This window comes from Vulpes lagopus, chromosome 4 (assembly GCF_018345385.1).
Source record: "Vulpes lagopus strain Blue_001 chromosome 4, ASM1834538v1, whole genome shotgun sequence".
In the NCBI taxonomy this organism is placed as follows: Eukaryota; Metazoa; Chordata; class Mammalia; order Carnivora; family Canidae; genus Vulpes; species Vulpes lagopus.
The window spans coordinates 110072019-110098881 of NC_054827.1; the positions used below are offsets into that span (position 1 = coordinate 110072019).

Sequence of the window (26863 nt, forward strand, 5' to 3'; positions counted from 1 at the left end):
TATATATATATATTTGTGTACATATATATGTATAGTCTTTGTTACATTACATATATGTGATATATATCTGATACATACAACTTGAAATTTTGAAACTGGTCCCATATCCCTTTCAAATGGCACACAGCCTAAAGGATCATTTCCTTTATGAATATATCCCCTCAACTCCCATCGGTTTAACTCCTTGTGGTTTAGTCCTTGCATCCCGGGGAAAAACCTTGTTGTTACTCTGCTTGAAATTCTCTAGGTTGAATTTTTGCATGCAATGTGCTTTGGCAGTGTGTGCCTCTTTAAACGTGATTAATTACTTCTCCCAAATAGGCCTTAGCACCCTTCCAACATTTGGGAGTTCTGCTCCCATGGGCAGAGAAAATAACCTTGACATGCTGGTGCGTGAGCAGTGACAAATCAGAAACAGCCCAGAATGAGGCGGGGGTGGGCTTGATCTGGAAGGTGAGGACCAGTGGTTTGTCTGTATGAATGGTGTCAGGAAACCTATGTCAGAGATGAGATACAGGACACTTAGCAGAAGGAGAAGGGCTGCAGACAGGCAAGTAGACAGTAAGGAGCCCAGGGATTGCAATCTGTAGAACCCAAGATCAGGCTGGTAGACCAGGCACAAAAACTCCAGACCCAGATGGAGATCCTGAGTATCACATGGTCAGGAGCCTTTTGTAAATGATGTTTGTTAATCGAGGAAAAGTCATAGGCAAGGAACAGCCTGACATGGGAAGATCAGAAGCTGCTACGTGTCATAGGGGTGACATGGGTTTAAGGTCTCTCGTGCTGTTTACCAGAAGTCTGTCCATGAGCATAGTTAACATCTGTCAGCACTTTATTTTACATCAAGTGGAGCCAGTCAAATCCCTTTGTTTTATTATGGTGAGAATTAAGTGGAATTTGGTGTGCAAAGTGCTTACTAATGGGCTTTCTGCATAGAAACTCTGAATATCTGTTAGTTACCTCCCTCCTGCCCTGGGCACAGTGCTCTGGCTGGAGCTGCAGGAATGGAATTTGACTCGTCATCAGAAGTTTCCATGGGAGTTCCTATGGGTCTCCTTTCCGAGCCTGACTTGCTTTCAGGTTTGGACAGAAACTAAAATCCAGGGTGGTTACTTAACTTGGTGAAGGTCCTAGTAGTTGTTAGAAGCAAAGCCAGAAATATCACTGAGATTTTTCTAAATTCTAACCCATAGGCATCTCCAGTTAAGCATGTAAATAGTTACTGTTATCAATTGGAATTTGGGGTGAAATAAGATTTGTATCTTGGTGAGGAGACTTCTGGTGATTTATTACAGAACCTAGGAAGATAAGTATAATTTTATGTTTCATGGATACATTTTTATGGATGCCCTAGGGGCCTGCATATTTGACTTTAATGCTTGTGTTTATCTAAATATCATAAAAGTAATAGTAAGAACATATGAGAAGACGATGTGATCCAAGCGGCATCTTCTTTAGGGCATGCAATTTGCTTACATACAAATGCATTTTGCTTACATACTGGTGGTGATCAATTGTTGTGATTTATCCATTTTTCCATCCTGGTCCCTATGGCAATGACAACAATGATTCAGCTATAGAATGGAGTGAGCCGGGCTTTTTGTCTTAAACCTGTAAGATGGGATTTCCATTCACAGCCATGCTTCACTCATCTGTCCAATCAGAGGAGACCTTCAGAGTCCTTGCCTTTCCTTCCAGTTCCTGCCTAGCTCCTCTGTCAGGATGCCACCAGTTATGGTATTGGTTTGCCAGCCACCTCTCTTCCCCAGAGGGCAAGGAAAGATGGAAGGAAAAAGCAGACCACTCTGGATTAGTAGGTGGTAATTTTAATAAGCAAGAGACCTTACTTATAAGGTTTGTCTTGGGCAGCTGCAAGATGAGTCCATCTCCATATCTGCCTGCCAGAACCTTAAAAGTCTATACTATAGAGGCGGTAATGGAGTTCAGTCACGTATACCATCTAGATGATTTTAACAACCATCTCTTAAGACTATACCCTTGAAAGAGTTCCCACTGTGGGAATGGTGGGTGAAACATACATTCCAAGGAAAGGGAGGGAGTGAGGAACTTTGGATTATCCGGGTGCAGTTTGAGGATCAATTGGTGGTCCTGTCCTCTTGATTTCCTCCTCCAACTCCTGAGTATACTTCCTATGGTGCTATCCATTTGAAACTGAGTTTTACCTAATACATAGCAGAACTTAGCTAAGAATATAGGCTTGGGAGCAAGACTGCCTGAGTTGGAATCCAGCCTCTATCACTTGCTTTCATCTGACCTTGGGCTAGTCATATAATAACTGAGTCTCAGTTTTCCAATCTGTGAAATGCTGATCACAAAAGCACCCTCATGATAAACTGTTTTGAGGATACTGTGTGTTTAAACAAATGCTTAGTCAAGGTTGGACACATAGTAAATTCTCCTTAATCTGTTATTATTATCTGGTCCTAAAGCTACTGATTCTTGGCTTCTCTTCATGGACTCTGCCACACACACATCCCCACACCCTATTCAACCATTTGGGATTCAACCCTTGATCTTGCCTTTTGGCCAAATCCAAAGCAGCTTGTCTAAGTTGTGGGAAGATCAGAGCTGGGCATGAGTTTTTCTTGAGAGTTGCAAGACTTATGATAATGATTTATAGTATGATCTTGAGCTTCTTGGACTCCACTGTTCCTTAGGCCATGTTGCTCTCTCACAAATACATCTGTAGTGCCTTGCATAGTGCCTGATGCACAGAGAACACCTATAGTAAGTATGTGCCAACCACAAGAATGAGTACATATGTGTCGTTGTTCAGGGAAGAACTACATTCTCTTATGTAGCCTTGAGCTGGCCCTAACACAGGGTACTTACCATTCTGGTTTCTTCTGTGTGTTGCTTTCCTACTTTATAGTTTACTATGTGACAGGAAAGGGTAGAAGCCCTAAGAAGATGGGCCATGGATGAAGGGGAAGTGGAAGCATATCATAATCAACAAAAGAATGTGCTGATTTTGGCCCAGGTCAATGGCAAGGTGAGGCACGTGTTGGAAAACAAGAGGGGATTCCTATCTGACTTATGCATATTCCCAGAGTCCGAGGAAGACAGGTAGTTGTACTATTTGGGACAAGGTGGTGGGTCCTGCATTAGGTTGAATCTGAGCAGGTGTTTACCAAAGGTGGCCTGTGGCTATGCATGTACATGAGAACAGAATTTTGCTAGAGAGGTACCAGCATCTTAGCTGGGGATATGGGATGTGTTTTAAGCATGAGTGCTGAGCTAGGGACTCAAGGAGACAAAGGAGAAGGAGGGCTGGTGCCAGAATCAGGGAAGATTATAAGCAGGATGAAAAGTGGGTCAGTACTAGATGAAAGTTGCTGCCTAGGGTTAGAGAAACATTTAAGTCGAAGGCAACAAGCCCCACAAATCTGTCCTCACTTCTGATACCACCTGCAAGTTTGGGGACTTTCCAAAACCACCCTCAGTTTGGATAATTGGTTGGAGGACTCAAAGAACTCACTGAAAGTCACTTACTTTTAGTTATAGTTTATCACAAGGAAGGAATACAGGTTGGAACCAGCCAAAGGAAGAGACATAGGGATCAGGGTCCAGGAAAGGTCCAAATGCAGGGACCCTGCTTGTCTTCTCCCTGTAGAGTCATGGACAGTACTTCCTCCCTGCCATGATGTGTCACAGCACACATGAAGTATTGCCAACCAGAGAGGCTTCCCAGAGCTGTTGGCGTCCAGAGTTTTTAATGGGGCTTGATCACACACTGCACATGTGGCTGACCTATAATATCCAGTTCCCCTGGAGGTCAGAAGTGATACAGCCTGGCCCAAAGCCCCATCATAAATCACACTGTCGGGAAAAGTCCTCAGACCAACAAAGACACTCCCAGCAGGAAGGACATTCCAGAAGCTTAGGGATCACCTCCACATGGCCCAGGGAAAAGACTAGATTTTGCTTTGGGTACAGTTAATTCTTCATGGCTATTAAGTGTTGGGTTGTCCTTCTCTGAAATTACCCTGTGGGTAGTGACACAGGAGGAGAAGCAGATCATAAGGGCTATACAGCCTAGACCATATTACTTGTGACCTGCTTTTTGTGGGAAAACAGACAGTGTGGATTGGTCCTTATGATTAAGAGCTATGCTGGCTGAGCCTCATAGGGCAGAACCCACTACAAATCCAGCTGTAACCTTTGCTTTGCTGTCTAAGAAACTTGACTATATCTATTTATCTGGGCAGATTGGATGACATGGACCACAGTCACAGGGAACAGGTTTTAAAAACCACAATCACATGTACTAATTTGTAATTAAGTACACACTCTCACATACGTGTGAATACCTTTACTAAGAACTAGAGGAGATCATCCCCACATGGGGCCCCAGTGCTAGTGATTCATCCACTCAGGTAACCCATTCATTCCCTGGGAGGTGCTTGGTCAGCACAGAATTGGAGCAAAGGGAGCTGGGTATTAGATAGTGGTCTCCACAGTCAGATGGACTGGCATTGCCCGCCTAGCAGCATTTTTGGTCTAAATAACTGTACCAGACTCCTAGGATGAGAGCACAATTTCTCCTGGTCAGTGCTGACAAGTCCTGATTTTCCAACTGTCCGTTTTCATTATTTCTTACCAGGTCCCAAAGGCTTCTCTCATTACATTATTTTATATTACAATTTACAAGCTTATTTTATATAAGTGACATTTCAGAGTAACTGGTTCCCGGCATGTTAATCTCCCTGATGAGCCAGCTCTAAATCACCACATGGAGTGGGTTAATACTGCTTTCATCCAGCGGGGGGCTGCCATGCTCACCAGTTCCAGGGAGCCAGAGTGCCCCCAGATTCCAGGACGTGGTGGGGATCTGGAGGCCAACTTTGAGCCCTCTGTTCTCACCCTCCACGAGTGCTTTGTATAATTGCCTGGGGAGAATAGTCACATTCAAGAGATGCATCCTCTGCTAAACTCTTTCCCCACGGTAGAATAGAGACCATGAAAAAATAATGGTAGGACAAAAATAGATGGTTATTTCTCGGTGGGAAATTTAAATTTTCATGTAATATACAGGCATTACATACCTAGGCTTTATGCTTCACTTTGCCTATAAGCAGACTTTGCTTCTACATAGGGCTCACACCATAGTGTGTACATATGTATGTATAATATAAATCCATAACGCTCTACATAATACAGCAAAGAAACAGTGGGGGCAAATTTTAGAGTTTAAAATACAACATCATCATCTTTTTAGAGCCAGAGTCATCTTAATGTGCTGTCTGCCTCACTCAGGCAAACTTTAAAATAATATCATATTTCACAAAACCCTATTAAACTGTCACATAAATTCTCCTTATTTCCTTTTCCCGTCAATGCTGATTACCATGGAAGATATTTCTGTGTCAGTGGAAATTCTTTCCCTTCCCATCAGCCTCCCTCTCATGCCTTTTGCTTTTGGGGGGTCTGTCTCCAGGGAAGAGTCTCCTAGGGAATCTCTTTGTGTCTCTGGAACAGAGGGAAATGCAGCCAGTCTGCCTAGCCCATTGACCAGTGCTGGTTTTCACGTAAGCTCTGAGCAGCTTAAGCTTCCAGCTTTAATTGTCACAACACAATGAGGTGAGATTATTATTATTTTCATTTGACAACCAGAGAAATTGAGGCTGGCTATAAATAGTTTACACAGGCTCAAGCCACTGTGAAGTGGCAGTTGCAGGACTAGAGGGTAGGGTGACCAATTGTCCTGGTTTGCCTAGGCCCAAGGAAGGTTCCACTGGACATGGGACTTTCAGTGATGAAACTGGGACAGTCCTGGGCTGTCACGATAGATGGTCACCTGAGTTTAGACCATAGTCCATTTGACTGGTTGAAAGCCCTTGATCTTAACCATTATGGACACAGCCTCACCTTCACAAAGCAAAATATTATATAATATATTACAAATTCATACAGCAATACTCTCTTTCTATTCCCATCTGTCTATATTGGGTTTTCAACAAAAGTTTTTAAAATCAAATTTGAATGGTTTTCATTCAAACTAGATGTCACTCTAATAATTTATTCACTCACTCATTCATTCATTCATTCAATTTACTATAGTCTGAATAATAACAATTCTCCTTAATTGATAATTATAAAAATTAATTAATTACATTATTGAATAATTAATTTATACCTTATACTTAGCAAAATGCACTGTCATACTTAATTTGGACAATAATCCCGAGAGATGGGTACTATTTTTTTCCAACTTCATTGGGATACAGTTGACATCTAACATTGTGTGAAGTTTAAGGCATATAATGTGATGATTTCTTACACATACATATCTTGAGAAATGATCACCACAAAAAGGTCCATGAATGCAACCGTCGTGCCATACTACTTTTTTCGCCAGTTTTGCAAGTAAGGCCCTGAAGCTCAGAGAATTTAAGTGATTGACCATGAAGAGCATGCAGAATGGGGATTCTAACCCGCTGGATTGTGGGCCAATTCAGGGCATCCTGGGGCACCACTTAGCTGCTTGACTGCGCAGAACTTCAGAGCTGTCTTCAAGTACAGTTTTCCTTGTGTCCCTGTGTCTCTCTTCAAAATAGAATTGCAGGAATTCTAACTTTTTAAAAAGATTCATAGCAAGAGGCTTCAAACTTGAGAGCTCTCAAAGTAAGTTTAAATGATGACTTGATATTTAAAATATCCATTTATATGTAATCTGCAAGACCCACCTCTGATGCAGTCTCATGGCATGGTTTAGGGGATTATTTTAAACCAAGGCACTAGTGGGATGTCATTTGGCTTGTATTAAATGGCTTTCTGGGCACCTTTAAATCTATATACTGTGCAGGAAAAACTGATGACCAAAGATTCTCATCTGATAGAATCGTTACACTTTGAGCCCACAGTCCCCTCTTCCCATCCGTCTATATGTGTCTCTCTCTGTTTCTTTGAGCGTTTGTCCTTCTCTCTCTCTAAGCCCAAAAAGAGGGATGCCTGCCTTGGTGGCTCAGCGGTTGAGGGTCTGCCTTTGGCTCAGGGTGTAATCCTGGAGTCCCAGGATCCAGTCCCACATTGGGATTCCTGCATGGAGCCTGCTTCTCCCTCTGCATTTGTCTCTGCCTCTCTCTCTCTCTCTGTGTGTGTCTCTCATGAGTGAATAAATAAAATCTTAAGAAAAAAAAAAGAAGAAAAGAAGCATTTCTTTACCTTCCTCTTAATGTATACGTCCATCCACACACGTGCATGATTTAGACATCTTTTTTTATTAAGCTCCAGCTTTCCAGCTATGTTCTTGTAAAGCCACTCATCCCCATATGGATCTGCTTCAGAGCCATCATTCAGTGGCTACACAGTGGAACTTTCCAAAGTGTTGCTTTTAGTGCCTGCCTGATACTCAGACAGGGTGATATTCCTCTCATTTGTTTTTTATTTTTTCTAATCCATATATTTTTTTATTTTATTTTTTTCCCTTTTCCTTCCTTTATTTTTTATTTTTTTAAATAATAAATTTATTTTTTATTGGTGTTCAATTTGCCAACATACAGAATAACACCCAGTGCTCATCCCGTTCAAGTGCCCCCCTCATTTTTAATGAAATTTGTGTATATAAGCATGCATGTGTGTATTTTTGTATGTGTGTATGTGTGTGCGTGTGTGCAGGTGGCATGTGTATACCAGTCACACAGCTAATTCTTCATTCCTGGGAAAATAAAGTTAAATATATATATATATACTCAGAGCCATCTTTTTGGGACCGAGGCATATTTAAGAGTTGGAGGCCCCATCATATGTCACATTGAACACAATAAAATGTGCTCACATCCCACATCAAGTATTTTTTTTTACTGAATTTGAAACAATTTCCCTTGATTTTATAACTATTTGGCTATGGCTGATAATTTGTAATTGGCCATGATTCCTTAGCCAACACAGTATGTAATCAGGAATTCCTGCGAGGTACAAAAATCTTACCTAGAAACTATTTTCAAAGATGTTAAAATTTTTATGAATACTGAATCTCACAATTAATGAAGTTGAAATAATATTCTATGGTTTGGACAATTAAACATTTATTTCAATTTATTAGTTTCATTTTATATTTAGGGGCCAGTATACACATTTTTTCAGATCCCAGATGCTTTTCTGAATTTTACAAAGCTCCAGGCACTGTGGGCCACCTTGAGGTATGTTCCAGCTAGAGGCAGATAACCAAAGTGAGAAGCATAGGCATGATGGGCTCAAAGGACTCAGGTTGGGGTAAAAATATGTGCCAGCTGGCATAAGAGCACAGGTTCAGGAGTATTTAATTCAGACTCCGAAGGAGGTAAAAGGGAGCTACTCTGAAATGAGTGACATTTGACCTGAACTTGAAGTCCAGTGGAGCTGTCTGGCAGAGAGAGCACAAGAGGGCAGGCATTGCAGCAGCAGGGAGAGCCCATGCAAAGATACGCAGCAGAGTAGGGCACATGGAAACAGATGGGGGCTCACTGTCCTCATGTGTGCAGGGGGAGTGCCGAGCAATGGGGGCTAGGGCTGAGCATCCCTGCACTGGTAAAGCACATCATGAAGGGCCTTGTGCCCCAATAACTGTGCCCTTAATTTTATCCTAAGGGCAGTTGGTGGGGGGTGGGGTGTGTGTGTGTCACTGAATACTTTGAATCAACAGAGATGGAGATGGAAATATCTGAAAAAGTATTTGGGTGGGAGAAATGAGAGGCTTGGTAATTCTCTGCGTGTGGAGTCTGGTGAGATCCTCCTATTTCCAGCAGAGTTGACTAGATGGTTCACCATCACTACCTCGGGCTGCACAGGGCAGCGGAGAGACCCAGAGACAGTTGGGTTCAACGCCAAGTGCAGGGGCTGTGTCCTGGTTGCTGCCCATGCCATAAGGAGGGTTTCCAAAAGGCAGAAGGAAACCTGAAGTTGGGGACCAGAAATAAGTCTTTAATGTTGATGGGAGCCCAGTTTGGAAGTAGCAAAAGACTTTGTATGCTGATCTCAATTTCTCATTTTCTGGCCTAAATGTGTCACTAATATCCTCTGTCAGGCTCTCTGACCAGACCAGCTCTGCACACACTCTGTTGATTCCACACATCCTAAGAGCTCTTGGCCTGCCAAGGGCTCTTTCTTCTTGCCCAGTCATCTGTGAATATACCTAATTCAGAAGGTGAATACATTTAAATGGCTTAAACATAAAAGGCAGGTTGCCAAGCGACTGGGAATCTGGAATAGCCTTGTCAGGCTACGTAAGGAAGAACTGGCAGGTCACCACTATAGGCATTTGGATTGGAACAGCAGCGACGATAACCCTTTTTCTCTTTCTTTCTTATTTCTTCCCTCGCTCCCTCCATCTGCCTCTTACAGGAAACGAGCAGCTCAGCCTTAATTTTAAAATTAATTTCAAAATGTCATAACTCCATTGCATTCCACGTACCCATAACAGTTCATGGTTCTGTATGCAGAGTAACTAGGCAGCAAGGTTATTTGCCTACTCCGGCGTCCCCCCACCTTCCCTAAACACCAGCAGCCTCCCCACACAACCTGGGCCACACCTTTACTTGATTGCAAAAGTAAAAATTTCCATGGCGCAAAGCACATTACACAACTATTGAAATTTCCTGGCACGGTTTCAGGTTTAAACAGTTCTGCTCCATTGTCAGGTGGTGACATATGTTTTGGGCTTAAGACTCTTAATTTCTCCTCCTACCTTATTGGTCCTTATGACTCAGGCCCGTAATTTATTCGTTGTGCGGTTTTTGCTTGGTGGTTTATCTGCTGTCTTAAATAGCTGGAGCTGGAAAGAGTTTGGGGGAAGCCAAGATTCCTGAAAGACACTGTGCTGATGAGGGCAGGCTCTCAAGTTTATTAATTTATAATTTAAAGAGAATTGTGCTATTTGGCTATTTAAAGATGTCCAATCACATGAGAGAGCATGTTTCCCCCGCACAGGGCTTATCTGTTCCTTCCCTTCTTCATGGGTGTGTGTTAACATCCTGCCCCAGCAGCCCACGGTAACCCCACAGGGGCAGAAACTTTGCTTCTGGAGGAAACTCCGTCTGTCTTTGGAACCTAGAGCCTGCTCCCTCAGGCACTTTGGATTCTTCTCCCGTTCAAATATGTTCAGGCGAATAGTGGGAAAGAACAAAGCAAGAGACCCGTTGTATGTGACCTGGGCGCAGAGTGATTCATTAGAATATTTCAAAGTTTTCTGAGCAAAGCCTATAACTCTTTCATTTCTTTCTTGAAGATTCATAGGTTTCGGTGACTTATATTATTCCTAAACCAAGTAATACAGCTAAATGTAATAGAGCTAGTATAACAAGGTGGGATGTGTCGGCTGAGTCTTCATGGAGCATGAAAGGGTCTCCTTCCCTCTCATGCAGGTTATTTATATTTCTCAAGCATACTGTGATGTACGCTCTGTTGAGATCGTGGCCAGGCCCGGAGTTCTGGCCAGAGATTGCTATGTCTTTTCAAAACCTCCATTTAGAAATAACTGGTAGTGATTTGGCCCCACGCTGAGTGGTCTGTAGGTGACAGAGTCCTCCTGGGACCTCCTGAGCTTGAGGGAGTTAGTTAATGCCCTCCTCTGGGCAGCATTCATTTGACTAGGGAGTTCGGGGGCAGAGGAGCCAGTGCCCTGGGGTACAAGTGATCCCACAGATCCCAAGAAGAATTGCAAACATCCCTAACTCAGATCAGCTGATGCATTGGGGCGGGGGGGCGGGGGGGAGTGCAGCAGCATCTGTCTGCAATTTTCCTGATGCGATTACACACTTCTCCCAAGTGACTGTCATTTCTGTGTGTAGTAAATTCCTCAAACCCAATCCAAATACTCTATTATCATACTGTATATATTATGTATCATTATGGCACAGATGTATTATTTTTTATTTCCAGCATATTATAATATAACAAAATCTCCTGAAAAATCTGTACAGTTTGACGCAGATGAGGAAATGCAGATGAATTTTCTCACATTTATTCAGAGTCTAAAATTATTATCTCAGCCTCGATTATACCACTTCCTCTTGGTTATCTGAAAATTGCCCAGGAATAGATTTCTTGATTTTCTCTTCATTTATACCCATTATCCAAACCTACTTTTAAAAAAAAAATATATATATATAGTTCGGAGACAGAAGGGTACCAAGTAAGACGGCAAGATTGCCCTTTGCAAAGAAATATGAGTTTATAATATATCAAAATTGAATTGTTTCATGAGAAAGGAGGCAATGGAGCAGAATGTTTTGTTTGGGGAGAAAAAGCCTTATTCTTTTATTCATTTCCTCGCTACCTCAACGATATTCCTTTGGAGTTTAATATACTTCTACCATTAGGTGTGGTGAAGGGTTTCCATTGAGAGAGTCAATAGAAGATCTAGGGCTGTCTTATTCAGGTTAGTAGTCATGAGCCACATGAGGCTGTTGAGCAGTTATATGTGATTAGTCCGAATTGATACGTGCTGAAATTGTAAAATACATGCCAGACTTCTGATGACTTAATATCCCAAAATGTAAAATATCCCACTAACCATTTTTGTATTGATTATACACTGAAATGGTGAGATTTTGGATCTATTGGATTAAATACAATTTATTATTAATATTAATTTCATATTTTTATTTTAGAGAAATGTAGCTAATAGAATACATGGAATTTCACATAGCATTTCTGTGGCTTGTGTTATGTTTCTGTTGGACAGGGAGAACTTTGCTGCTCTGAGTGTGGTCTTTGGACCAGCCATGTTGGCACCCTCCCAGGAGCTTAGTGGAAATGCAAGATCTCAGTCCCCATTCCACAGTTACTGAAACAGAATCTGCTTTTTCACAAGATTTCTGAAGGATTTACAGGCACCATCCAGTTGGAGATACATTGCCCTAGATGAGAGAAGTTTCCAGAAGGCCAAAATTCTTTCACTCTCAATAAATAATTATTTCCCTTGGGAAATTGGGAGTTCTTTGAGGATAGATTCTCAGTCTAGAATCCCTTGGTATACCCAGTGTTTGATACTGTGTTTGGGACACAAAGAATACTCAATAAATGTTGAATAAAAGAATGGGTGCATCATCCTGCCTATTACTTCATGGATGGAAACTTTCACAGTGGTCACAGGAAGTGAAAGAATCAGATGGGTGATCCCTATTGAAGGCTAATAATTTAAAGTAATGTCTTTTTATGGCATCCTTTTGGTATCTGAAACCCAGCGCAAGGTGTCATTGTTAGATGTAAAGAACCCAACTGGCCTCCCTGTCTGGACTTTGGAAACCTCATTCTGACTGTGGTATGGAAAAGTATCTTCACTGGAGCAAAAGTATAAATTAGATCCTGATACTGCCCTACTCAAGGCCTTCATGATTTTCCATCACAAGTAAACAGTCTTTCTGTGTAAGATATGCATAATCTGGCTCTTGTCCACATCACACACCCTGTTTCAGCCCCGATTAACTCTGTGTCTTGAGCTGGCTGAGTTTCTTCCACCCAAGGGGGTCATACTTAGGTGTCAACTCCTTAGAGAGCCCTTTCTTGATCATCCTTTCTAAAATGATAACTCCATCCCTCCTCTGGATTTTCTATTCTTTCCCCCTGCTTGATTTATTTTTTTTCATAGTACTTAGGTGGTGTTATTTTTTGCCTTCCCCACTAGAAGGCAAGCTGCTGACAGCTAGGACTCTGACTCTCACTGGTGTAGTGCCAAGACCCCATTATAATGCCCAGTGTTTCTTAAGAGCACAATAAAACTTATTGAATGAATGAATGAATTTTGGGGGAAAAAACCCAAATGAATTAATATGTTGTGACGTAATTGGGCATGGAGGGGCTAATGACAGGAGCTTATTACAGTGGATTACACCCATCTACTCAGCAAACATCTTCTGAAATGTACACAGCTTTAGAAAGAGAGAAAAAAGGTTTGGGAACTAGAAGGAATAGCTCAGGCAACAATGCAGAGCCAAGAGAGGGAAAGGACATACTGTTTTGGGAAATAGCATGATGCAGAGGGAAGAATACTTGGTTCAGGAGTGATGGGAAACAAGACCAGACAGGCTGACTGAGGCCTGCTGGTGAGGGCTCTCAGTGAGGATCCTGTGAGGAGCGGAGACTCCAGTACAGTTTATGATTGTGGAAGGTGATGCAGTCAGATTTGAAGTTTCTATTTGTTTTTAGCTCACTGGGGTTGCTGTGTGGCTAGAACAGTTGGTGAGGAGGAGGTGCCTGCCTGCTGTGAAGAAGCAGGAGGGATGGATGATGGAGCAAGGACAGATGAGGGAGGGTAGGGCTTGGGAGGTCCTGGGCATTAGTGGGGAACTCGTACTTTAAAATTTCCCTCCCTGCTGAGTGTGGGATTTGGAATTTGTGAAGAAGTTTCAGGAAGTTCAGGAAAGGATTCATGGGCTGCTAATGGCAAGATTGTGACCCTCCAATCAATTTCTATAGCTCATCAAGCGTGAAGAGCCTGTGGTCTGCCTTTGCTCCATGGCTTCCTCCTTACTGTGCCAAGACTCCTCAGTGGGGCATACAGGCCATGAGCATCTTCTCTCCCCTCTCTGTCAGCACACACGCCGCTTCCTCTTGGTGAAAACTACGAAATCTTTTCCAGAAAGAAGTCACAGCTTCTCAAGCTGTGTGTCATTCATTTGGGGGTATGGAGGTCACACCTCAGGCTTTGAGAGGAAGGCAGGGAGCAAAACTGGAAGGGGCAAGATCTTATCCACTTCTTGCCACTGGAAGAATCTGCAGTCTGGTCAACTTCTTATTCTGATGGCAAATGGCCAGGAAGACCGTAGCTCAAGAGTTTGCTAAGGAGGTCACATGAGCAGATAGACTCTGCTCCTCTGGGAAGGATCATGTCCCATTCCCAGGGGCAGCAAGAGAGATCCAGCCCAACTTGGCTGTTCTGAAGCCAGTTATTAGCAGTGATTACCTGCACTCTTTTTTTGCACTGCCTTCTGACTTCTAACCACTTCACCGCTTATTAGTACTTGCATCTGAATACTGGAAGAAGTGAAAAAAGAGATGAAGCTTCATGTAATTTTGCTTCTTGTTAGGAGCTCTATTAAAATAATACAGGAGGATATAATAGAACCAGAGGGGATTGAATCCATTGGCTAAAATGTTTTATTTTTATCTACCATATTTCATTTGCCGGTGATAATCACTGAATTTAGTGCTGCAAAGACCTAAGAAAGCCTTATTTTATAGGTCAGGAACTGAGATTTCAAAAGAGTTTAATTTTCCCAAATCCATTTAATCAGTACAAGACAGAATCCAGTCGCCTGGTTCATAATTTGTGTGATACTTGATTGCCCCTCAATGTATCATCATGTATTGTCTCAATAGGATTCATTTCAGCTTTCCTCTGAAGTACACACACAGAACAATGCATGGTCAAATGAAAAGAACATTGGATTTTGATTCAGAGCACCCCAGTTTTTTTTCTTGCTTTCTCTCTTTCCTAGCCTTATAAACAACAAGAGAATAATGCCTCTCTTCCTACTTCACAGATTTACTGTGAGGACCAAAGAAATAATGGAGGTGAAGATACCTTCTCAGCTGCAGGGTTCTCTCCCAAAGCCATCCATGTATTTCCATATGATCCCACACTTTTAAAAAGCCCCAATTCTTTATTCATCTGTCAGAGATCCAGCTGTTATGATAACATTGAATAGAATTAAAAGGTTCTTTTAGTTCATATTGTTGAGGAAATTCTAAGAAATTAGAAATGTATGAGGAATAAGTGATGCAACCTTTGGAGAAAAGGAATGCTTCATTATTTGCAGAGGTTAGGATTGTCTACTGCTAATTTCAACATGATCAATGTTTCAAAAAAAAGATTATAAGAAGTTTTAAGAACTTGAAAATTCCTATGAAAACATTCTCCCTTCTTTTGGAAGCCATGTAAAGAGAATGTGTGTAGCAGAAAACAAAAGCACGCATTCCTGCTTCTGCAAAATGAGGAGACAAACTTCTCAGTACTTGTTAGGGCTGTTAAAGGAGCCAAAGTCTTGCAGAATCTTGGTGGAAGGAACATGGAAAGAAATGGAAAACAGAGTTTAGCATGAGGAGTGTCATGTTCAACTCAGCAGATATACTTTTCAGAACTGAAGATGAGATGAATTCGTTTTCAGACAAATGGAGGAACATCAGAAAGTAAGAGTACGCGATTCTAGCAGACCCATGCTAGAAGCAATACTAACAGGTGATTTTTCAGGCAGAGGGAAAATGAAACATAGATGCTGGAAGGGGAGAAGCATAATTAAAAAGGGCAAATACACAATTTAATTGATATTAACATCATGTAAACGTTTTGTGAATTTTAAGCTGTATAATGGGATTTAAAGTATATTATATCATATGATGATAAAGCAGAGGTGCGTATTATAATCCCTAAGGTAACTAATTAAAGAATGAAAGACATGTAAGTATCACATTAGTGGTAAAGAAAAAAGGGACAATGTGAAAAAAATATGCAATCAATTCAAATGAAGACAAGATAGGACAGGAAATAGATCATATAATAGTTAAGGTGAACAGAGAACAAATAATAAAATGATAGTGTTAGTATATCATTAATTTCATCAAATGTAAATAGACTAAATATTCCAATTAAAATAAAATAATGTTAGATCGAATAAAACACAATATCCAACTATATGGTACTTCCAAGAAATAAACACCTAACTAAAAATTATAGAAAGTTTGAAGGTAAAGGCATGAGTAAAGATACATGTAAAAACTAACCAGAAGAAATCCAGTCTATATGAATACAGACAAATGAGAAGCTAAGGCAAAATGCTTTAAGAGAAATAGAGAGATACCTTATAACAATAAAAAAAAATTCAGTTAGGACAATGAGATGATTCTAAACCTAGTTCAGTTAATAGAATAACTTTAAAATAATTAACAACATTCTAAGGAGAAATGGATAAATCTGAAATCAATCTTTAGAAACTTGTGACATACCTGTTTAGTAATTCATAGTATAAGGACACATAATACCAAGCAAGAATATAGAAAATATGAATAACATGACTAACAAATCTGATATAATTGGTGTATATGGAACATAGCGCCCAACAACATTCTTTTAAAGACCTGGATGATGTTTTTAAATTTTTATCATATGCTAAGCTAATGACCTAAATATCATTTCAGGTTCTTTTTATTTTTTTTTTAAATTTTTTATTATTATTTATGATAGTCACAGAGAGAGAGAGAGAGGCAGAGACACAGGCAGAGGGAGAAGCAGGCTCCATGCACCGGGAGCCCGATGTGGGATTCGATCCCGGGTCTCCAGGATCGCGCCCTGGGCCAAAGGCAGGCGCTAAACCGCTGCGCCACCCAGGGATCCCTCAGGTTCTTTTTAAAAGAACAAAAATATAAAAGGCAAAGAAAGTGGAAGGAAGGATAAATAAAAATTATAAGCAGAAATTAATGAAAGAGAAATGATTTTACATTTTTGGAAAAAATTAAAATGTTATGCCCTTTTTGAGAATTATTAAGGAAAAAAATCACTCTGTATCAGAAGTAAAAATAAGAGACCATTATACATAACTGATGAATTATGGAACACTACATCTGAAACTAATATGTTGGCTAATTGAATTTTTTTAAAGAGATCATTACTAGAGATTCTTAGATACAATGAGGGATTTATGCCAATAAATTTGAAAGTATAGTTTTCAATGCAAAATTACAGAAAAGTATAGCTACCAAATGGACATAAGAGGGAATAGAAAGTCTCAACAGTGGGGTTTTTATTACACAATTTGAATATGTTTTAAAATAATTTGAGGGCGCCTAGGTGGCTCAATCATTGAGCATCGGACTCTTGATTTCAGCTCAGGCCATGATCTCAAGGTCCTGGGATTGAGCTCCACACTGGGCTCCATGCTGAACAGAGAGTCTGCTTCTTTCCCTCTCCCTCTACCCCTCCTCACCACTCACATGCACACACTCTCTTTCTAAAATAAATAAGCCTTTAAAAATAAAATAAAATAATTTGGATTTGTTACTATATAAATTAGATTGTTATTCAAGTCTTCTGAGAAGGAAAATTCTAGGTTCAGATAGCATCTCTAGGAAATTTTACCATAAATTTAAGGAAGAAATATTTCCACACAGAAAAGAAAAAGAGATAATGGTTTCTGACTCATTCTAACTTTGATAACTAAGCCTGACCATGACATTATAAGAAAAAAATTCTTTACAGGTCCATCTGTCCCATGGGACATAGATACAAAAATTCTAAAGAAATACTGAAGGGACACCTGGGTGGCTCAGCGGTTAAGGTCTGCCTTCAGCCCAGAGCGTGATCCTGGAGTCCTGGGATCGAGTCTCACATTGGTCTCCCTGCATGGAGCCTGCTTCTCCCTCTGCCATTCTCTCTCTCTCATGAATAAATAAATAAAACTTAAAAAAAAAAAAAGAAATCGTGAAAGGGAATAAAGGGGAAAGGAGAAAAATGAGTGGGAAATATCAGAAAGGGAGACAGAACATGAGAGACTCCTAACTCTGGGAAACGAACTAGGGGGTGGTGGAAGGGGAGGTGGGCGGGGGGTGGAGGTGACTGGGTGACAGGCACTGAGGGGGGTACTTGATGGGATGAGCACTGGGTGTTATTTTATATGTTGGCAAATTGAACACCAATAAAAAATAAATTTATAAAAAAGAAATAAAAAAGAAATAACTGAATCCAGAATTATATTAAAGGATAATATAATCAAATTGATTATATTTTGAGAATGTCAGGTTGAAAATACCACCCAGTTGAAAAAAAAATGCCTTCAGGTTTGGAGAGGAAAAATAAAATTGTTGTTTTTTGCAGAGGATAAGATTGAATATGTAGAAAATGCTAAAGGATATTATGGTAGGGAAAATGTGATTCTCAACCTTTACATCATATCATAATCCAAAATTAACTTGAAACACCTTATGTAAACAGATCTGAATGTTAAACTTAGACTAACTCTTGCAGAAGAAAATTATTGTCACAATGAGTCAGGCAAAGATTTTTTAGTAAATCACAAAATATCCAAATTACAAAAGAAAAAAGTGCATACATTTGGTTTTATTAAATAAAAAACTTGTACTTCAAAATACGTAGTCCAGAAAATTAAAAGGTAATCCAAATACTTGAAGAAGAATATACTGAACGTGCATCTGCCAGAGGATAACATTTAGAAGATAACAAGAACCCTTCACACTCAATAATAAGACAAACAATCTGATTTTAAAATGGGCAAAAGATTCAACCAAGTACTTCACTTAAGAAGGTATGGAAGTAGCTAAAAAACAACGCACAGTTCTCAACATCATTAGTCATCAGGGAAATGCAGATTGAAACAACAATTAGACACTACATCCCCATTAAAAATTAATGGCTAAAATTAAAAAGCCTGACAATGTTAAGGGTTGATCAGGCAGAATGGTATAGACTCTGGGAAACAGTTTGGCAGCCCCTTGTAATAATCTACTATAATATTAATCTTATCATAATATGCACAAATTCTATAGGTAGGTATTCACTCCAAAGAAGAACACGTATGCAAATTATTAAAATAGCTTTATTCATAGTAGACTTATTAAACTAGAAATAGCTCAAATGCTTAAACCAATGTTTGATTGAATTGAGTTGATAAAACAATGGTGGCATATCCATTGCTTTGTGGCACACTGGGATATAAATCCATGGCCAAAAGGAACAGATTATTGATACATACATACAACAATGTGGATGACTCCCAAAAGCATTATGCTAAGTGAAAGAAGGCAGACAGGAAAGTTGTATGCTGTATGAATCAATTCTTATCAAATTCCAGAGCAGACAACACTACTGAGATGAAAAGCAGATCACTGGTTACCATAGGCTAGGGATGGGTAAGGGAGTTGCCTGCAAAACAGAATGAGGGGGATTTTTGTGATGGTAATAATACTCTCTATTATGATCATAGTGGTTTTACAGTACTGAATACATTTGTCAAAATTCACTGAATTGTAAAATTAAAATTGGTGAAATTTATTGAATGTAAATTATGCTATAAATAAAGCTAATTAAAAAAGTGATGGAACACACAGTGCAGAAAATGTACATAGTATATTACCTTTGGTGGGAAACAGTAGTATATTTTAAAATGTGTAAAGATTTTTCACCACACCTGTTTTCAGATTTTCTCTTTTTTTCAGAATCTACTTTCATTGACAATTTTTCCCATGTCCTGTTTCCTCGCCTCCTTCCTTACCCATCAATCAAGTTATTTTTTTTTAAGATTTTATTTGTTTATTTGAGACAGAGAGTGTGAGTGAGCATGAGTGGGGGTGGGGGGGAGGAGCAGGCCCCTCCTGCCCCACCTGAGCACAGCCTGCCCCTCACCCCTGACGTGGGGCTTGGGGCTCGATTCCAGGACCCTGAAATCAGGATCTGAGCTGAAGTCCGACACTTAACCAACTGAGCCACCTAGAGACCCCAATCAAGTTGTTTTTATCTACATTCTTCCAGAGTAAAGGGCAAGGTAAACTTCCTGGACTTTGGAAATCAGACTGCTCTTTTGGCCATTTCTCCCACCTCTTAAGCCCAGTATCTGAGTCTTCAGCTCCAGTGAGAATTGCTGTCTGATCACACCCCTGCGTAAGGATTTTCCATGGGACTTTCACAACTTGCAAGATGGTTTTCAATCTCCTTAACAATGGTTCCAAAGGTCTACAGACATAGGTGCAAACCACATTATGGCTTCACTCCCATTTTACCTTCCGTGTAACTTAGAGCTTCAGCCACATCAAAGCACTTTACTCTTCTTCAGGTGTTATGTGCTCTATGACCTCATTATTTTGCAAAGTGCTTTTACTTACCCTTTTACTATCACCTCCTTCCTTTCTTTTCTTCATCTGGTGAACTCTCACTAGACAAACCAGATCCAATGTTACCTCTTCTGTGAAAATCCATCTCTTTCCTCTTTCTCCTCTGTGGTTTACTATTTGAAAATATTTTGCCTTTGGGAGAGTTGGCATATGATCATTATATTCTGAAGAGGAGAACATTCTAGATAGGGATATAGTGGATGTAAAAATTGCCGAGCTGACCTCCACCCAGAGATGTGTCCTATGTATAGATAGATACTTTAAATGAATGTTACAACTACACACAAATGGGATCCACTGTAATGCAGCTCTCTTGCCTGTGTTTTGTCACCCATCGTTGTGTCACAGATATCTTCTAGTGTCAACGGAAAGATCTAGGTGCCATTTTAATGCTTGCATAGTATTCTGTTTATGAATCCTTTTCTTAACTAGTTTCTATGGGTGCACATTTAAGTCATTTCCAGTCGATCTCATCATTATAAATAATGCTGTAATGAGCATTCCACTATGCTTTGAAAATGTCTTGACAAATGACCCTGATCACACTGGATCATAATTATCTGTGTGCATGTCTTTCCCACTAGACTATTATTAGTTCCCTGAAGGCAAAAACCACTATTTCTCTTAGAATCTCCAGAACCTTGCAGAGTGCCAGTAGGAGTTTAATAAATGTTGTTGAAAGAAAAAAAAAAAAGAATAACTGGATGGCTGTTTATATAGTTGGGTACACACGAGTATCATCACACATGTCTTCAGTTCTTACTTAGTTTTTCGTTGGCTGTGAGCCCGATATCTCTTAGGCATTATATAATCCCCTACTTGTTTCTAACTTCTTTTTACAGATGTTATTACCACTGACATAAATTCAATACTGAGCTTTAAGAATCCGCATATTGCCAAACCATGACTCCCCTATAGAGTTTGGTGACCTCCGGAATAGATTTTATAAATTACAGAGAAAAAAAATACAGATACCTGATACTCTTTGCCCTACCCTAAGCAGAAATGAGTTTTTAAAACTGAAATTGTCAATAGCAAGAAAAAAACACATGGTATGTGTGTCGCATACTATTTACAGCTGTTGTCTATTATGGGTTCTCTGGAGCACCATTTGCTGCTGCAACTGAATGGTCTCATAAGTTTAACTCACCAATACAACTGTAAAATTGTCTTAAATCACAGAGGGAACAGAGAAAAATCAACTAGAAATGGCTAACATGCTGCTTATGTCTTCATGGGAACCCACAGTTTTCCCGGTTTGCTTCATCAGGATGTTTAGAACAGCCTGTTAGGTCTTGTGGTGTATTACAATGTAGCAGATTATCAACCTGACCCTCAAGAAAAGGAACATTGTGCACATCTCTTTGCAAGGCTGCATTTGCTTTATTGATTAACGCACTGAATTGCACTGGGTAGCAGGCAATGGGAGCCAACTGGCCCAGACAATGAGGGTGTTCAGTTGGTATTGGAAATTTACAAGAGCTTAAGCTATTTTTTATTTCTTCTTGCTGGGCTGGGAGTACTTACTATTGTTGTTCCATATGCTGTAAACGCACTTAGTTCAAAGATCACAAAGAGAGTGGTATGGAATTATAGAACTGAAAATAGTCTGCTGATTGGGTATGAATTCATCAAGCCTCTTTCTCCACAAGCTTTTTATTGGAGTGCCAATACGACTTGCTTTGGAAAGAGTGAGATGTGATTGTGAGCAAATGATAGAGTGGGCAAGTTGGCCTTCAGTTAGGTTCAGCTCTGCTCAGCTAGCTGACTGAATATCTCTCTTCCTCCTCAATATGCCTATTTAGTAAGTTCCAGTTAGCAAATCATTAGTCTTACACTGCAGGACACCCAATCCAGTACTCAGTTTCATCAGAAACCTTCCATAACTGATTTTGTAGAAAATGGTGGGACTGGAATGTGAACTCTGGAAATATGGCTTCAAAAGTTGTTCTTTACTCAATAGGCCATATTATCTCTGATTCAGCAAATGTATGATCTACAATAATGTCAAAATGAGTTTATAAAGCACAGACTTTGGAATGCCTTTCTTCCACTGAAAAATCATCATGGATTCTCTACCTTTTTAAAAAAACTTTTATTTATTTTATTTGAGAGAGAGAACACTCTTGAGAGCACACGTGTGAATTGAGGGAGGGGCACAGGAAGAGGGAGAGAATCTCAAGTAAACTCTGTGCTGAGAGCATATCCTTTCTCCTCCAGAATTGGGTCTGGTACTCAGAAAGAAAGGGAGAAAGGCTAGTGGACAGACAGCCAGCAGTTTGTGCCATATGTGTATGTATAGTATATGCATACATATATATTATATATGTGATGTCATAAGCAAACATTTATGCTTTTATTGGTAACCAATGATTCTTTAATAGGCCCCATCACAGCATATCAGTGAGACACTGACTCCATGATTGAGAACTTCTGATCTATGGAATAAAGTCCAAAACCCTAAACAAAATATATTAGGAAGAATTTACTAGCTTGACACCAGCCTTCTTTTCTAAATCCACATTCCATAATCCTCAGTCCTTTGTTTCAGCCTTGTGGCTTCCTTTGGTCTTCAACGTTCCAATTTTTACTCCTCTGTCATAGAAGATGCTTTTTCACCTTCTCCCCTGTAGAATTCTATTCATTCTGCCAGACTCAGATCCAATAGCATCACAGCTCTGGAAACATCCTTACCTCTCTCAGATCTGTCTTTGGCACTTTATATACACTTCCATTAACTCCCTTGTCATTATTTACTTGTGCATTTGTCACTACCAGCAAAGGCTATGGCCTCTTACAGAACAAGGACTATAATTTATTCGACTTTTTATATCCTATGGCTCCTGCAGGTCCTGGAATATGCTCAAGACACCTGTTTAGGGAAAACCAACCAAATATTATCTCCAATATATAAATGAGCTACGAGGGGCTGACATGACATTGCTCTCACCATAGTAAAAATGTACCCATCTCTGCTCCTTGAATTGAGATCTTGGTGGTTCTCAACAGACAGTGTTTTTTTTTTTTTTTTTTTTTTTTTTGTCTTAGTGGATGATAATAGTAATACAATTCACCATTACCTGTTCTTTAGCTCTGTTACTAAGAGTTATTCAATTGTATATTTCTTTGCACAGTTTGTTTCCTCAAAAAGTCTACTGTTTAAGGGAAGAAAAGCCATATTTAACTCATAGTGATTTGAATGAGATGGAAAAAAAGGACTAGTTTAGCTTTTAGGCTGCTTGGTGGCTGGGGTATTTATACTTGGCAAATGTTTAGTTCTTGTCATTCAGGTGGGTTTAGGAGCCATAAGGAATTGGGTGAGGATACAAAAGGAAAAGAGAGTCAGATAACACATACATACACACACACATATAATTGGACATGAGGTTAGAGGACATGTGGTGAACTTCTGATATGATGCCCCATCTTCCTCCCTCCTTCCCCAAATGTACAGAGGATAGACACCATTAATCAATCCAAACACACTTTTCACCTGAGCCAAGATGTGGTCTTAGAATACATCTCAACATTACGATGATCCAGATGTTTTCTATCAACAAAGGAAGGAAGACAAGCCCCTCTTTCTGTCATCAATGCATTCTCCATAAGGTCTCTTCAGATCGATATTCTCCCTGTGATTGGGCAGAGAGTGTTCTCCTGATTCTTTTTGCAAGACTGAGATTCCAGGTGCTTCACTCTGGTCAAATCTTTCTTAGTGTTTGAGTTAAGTGTCCTACAGACATAAAGTTCTCAGCCCAAGTTCTGCCCTTGAATCCCATTTCTGATGAGGAATGAGAGGGGCCATCCTACCTACAGACATCACAATCAAGATGGGAGAAACTAAGAAGTAGTGAATGGCAAGCCATATACCAAGTGCCTTATTTATATCTTTCTATTTTTATAAAATCCACACAAGATAAGTATCATTGTCCCCATTTTACAGATGAGAAATTAGCCTTGCGGAAATTAAATTATTCACCTAAGATCTTACAACTGATAAGTAGGAAGATAAGATTCTGTTTCAGATTTATGACACACAGCATCATGCCATCGGATTCTGGAAAGTTAATTGTTCCATTGGTGGTCTTGATAAAATCTACTTCTTGGCTTCTTTTCATGCCGCTAAATACTTATGCTTTTGGTAACAGTCTTGAGCTTTCCTTTTATACTTTCTTGAGTCTTGCAGACTATAGAGGCATATGGAAAAATGGATAAGTGTAGATCAGGTGTGTATAGGAAACAATCAACCTATTTTGGACTTTAGGCCAGTCAGGTATAAGTCTGACTCCTGGAAGATTATCTTGTTGGAAATGGAAAGTGTATTTAGGTTTAATTTCTTGTGTTCTTTTCTCGGCAGGGCAGCGTCCATACCATGTGATCACCGCTCGAGTGCACCCAGGAGAGAGCAACTCTAGCTGGGTGATGAAGGGGGCCTTGGAGTTCCTGGTCAGCAGTGACCCTGTGGCTAGGCTCCTAAGGGAAAACTTCATTTTCAAGATCATCCCCATGCTCAATCCAGACGGTGTCATCAATGGCAAGTATGTCAGGCACCCAGCTCCATTGGGTCCTCATTTACATCACCATTGTAACACTTTTTGTTGCTCAGTGGGTATGTTTGGAGAGGCTTTGGTACTCCAGGTGGAGTAAATTCTCTTGGGCTTCTGTTAATTGGTACAATAACAACATACTCTACATATGCATGATGTTATGTCAGTTTTTTTTATTTTGTTTTGTTTTGAATAGAAAGGCATAAACTCATAGGCAATTAATTCCAGAAGGATCCTTAGAAATAATCTGGTGTAACAGTATTTTTTGTTTTTTTAAAGGGGAAAATTAGTGTCTATGATAATCAAGTGATTTGCCTAGGTCACATGGTAGGTGAGTGGCAAAGTCAGAACTCAAATTCTGATATCCCTGCAGTGAAGATCAGTACTTTTATTTAGTTACTAATACTTACTGCAGAGAAATATTTATTCTGAGTTGTATTTTACCGAGGTCTACAATATACAGCTCCAATCAGGGTATCATCTCACCTGAATGGGATGGCTGGCATTATTGAAAATGGCTGTGAAATGGCTGGAGCATCATAGTTGGATGAAGGAGAGATGGAACGGGTTGTGCCTCTCCTCACTGGGTTCCTGCATGCTTTCAGAACACATAATGGGAACAAGGAAGTCCAGTGTCTGATGACATTTGTTGGAAGGAATCAGCATTTTTAGACTTTGTGAACTGAAGCCTAGATACCAGAGCAGGTCCCCAAGGTGACATGGCTGGTGGATGGAGGTGGTAGATTAATGATTACAAATTCTCAAGCCTTGTGGAAAGAAACTAAAGGCTCTCCCTGGGGTCATCGAGGATTCTTCTCACTATAGGCATGGGCATTTGGTATCCTATGGGAAAAATAGAACAGAAGATAAATTTAAAAATTGAAAGAAAAATAATTTCAGAGGCTATAAGTGGAAAAGAACTTACAATTTAAAATGTTGGTATTAAAGAAACAAAGCTACAAGTTGGAAAACTGAGAAAATAGAGCAAAATCAAAAGGTAAAATGAGATTAAAATGAGAATTATTGAAAAACATTAAAAAAAGAAAACAAAAGTGTCAAAGAGATAAAATTTAAAATGTCTTCAACTAAATAAGAGACTGTTTTAAGAAAGATAAAATAGCAATTAATTTCTTTAAGAAAAAAATGAAAAACATGTTAAACAGCTGAGAATAGACTAGCTTCAAAGGATAAGCACAGAAAGGAATTTTGATAAGTTAAAAAAGTTAGAAATATAAAGACGATAAAATATAAAAAGAGGATCAGAATACATTCCAAATGATAAAATATATTAAACTATGCTAAAATGCAAGTCAAAGTTATAAACTTTAAAAATAAAGTTTCAATAAATACCAAAAAAAAAAAAAAAAAAAAAAAGGCAAACAAGTAAGGAATTCATGTGTTCCTAGCAAGTTTCCTGGTTTTGTAGCTCCCAGATACCCTCGTTTTTGGTAGAGATTTTTGATGGGCAGAGAGCAGGATCCTTCATCTTTGCCTGTGGTGACTGGTTGGTCTTCAAGCATGTGCGAGGAATAGGAGGCCAAGTCCCTCAGTCGGAAGCATTAATTAGGCCTCTGGCAGCAATTAGCCTTCTTAGATCCCAATCTGGACAAAGCTCTAGAGCAGTGTTGCCTCCCGGGCCAGCAGAACTCAACGGGCTCCTGCCATGTGCTATATTGGCTTGTGAGAATAGGTCTAGGACATTAATGAGTGCCTCCTCCCTACTTGAGGCTCCCAGGATTTCACTAGCAAGATCAGCCTAAATGGATGGAAAACAGCTCTGCAAGCCATCTTGAGGGACATGATCCTGTTTCAGCATGTTCTAATCCAAGTTGGCTCTTTTCTGAAGTTTCTCTTGCCATTGAATTGTCGAGGGACTGGTAGAGAATGGAAAGAGTACTAGGTTTAGAGTCATAACTCTAGTTTGGAATCTGGCTCTTCCCCTGACCTACTCAGTTTTCCCTTCTGTTGGAAGAGGAAGGGAATATGCTCCCTATTGACCTGTCTGGGAAAATGTCTCCTAAGCCCAAGGCAATATTCAAGCTCTGAGATAAGTATTGTAGTTTCTTCCATGACAGCTGCTCACACCTCCAAATCAGGGGCTTGATCCAGGTCTTTGGTTGAAAGGTTAATGTGGTCTCAGTCACGGAGCATCCTCCTGGCCTGGACACAGTCATTTTCAGCTCACAGCTGGTTGTTTTGGACTCCCTAATGGCAGGCCAGCTTCTTGTCAGTGACACTGCCATTCATCATCATTACTATTATTTATTATGACTGAAATTACCCCTTTTTTTATATAGCATCTTTCATCATGGAGTTCAAGGCACATCATAGATCACTTGGATCAGTCAAACAATATTGGCTGAAAGAGACCTGGAAACCATAGTGTTATTTTGCTGATAGGAATTCCACAGGTTGTAGCACATCGTTTTCAAAAGACTCCAGACTACAATAGATGCATAGCAACTCACAGTAAAAGC

General features: G+C 39.9%; 1 protein-coding gene across 3 annotated transcripts in view; it reads left to right on the forward strand.

Annotated features, from left to right (window-relative positions):
- AGBL1 (AGBL carboxypeptidase 1) overlaps nt 1–26863 on the forward strand; it is a 716025-nt gene that overhangs the window by 255810 nt on the left and 433352 nt on the right. For all 3 annotated transcript variants that reach the window (XM_041753742.1, XM_041753740.1, XM_041753741.1), the window contains exon 18: nt 24197–24377. In XM_041753742.1, the coding sequence (XP_041609676.1) occupies nt 24197–24377 (181 nt within the window). The remainder of the gene's footprint in view (nt 1–24196; nt 24378–26863) is intronic.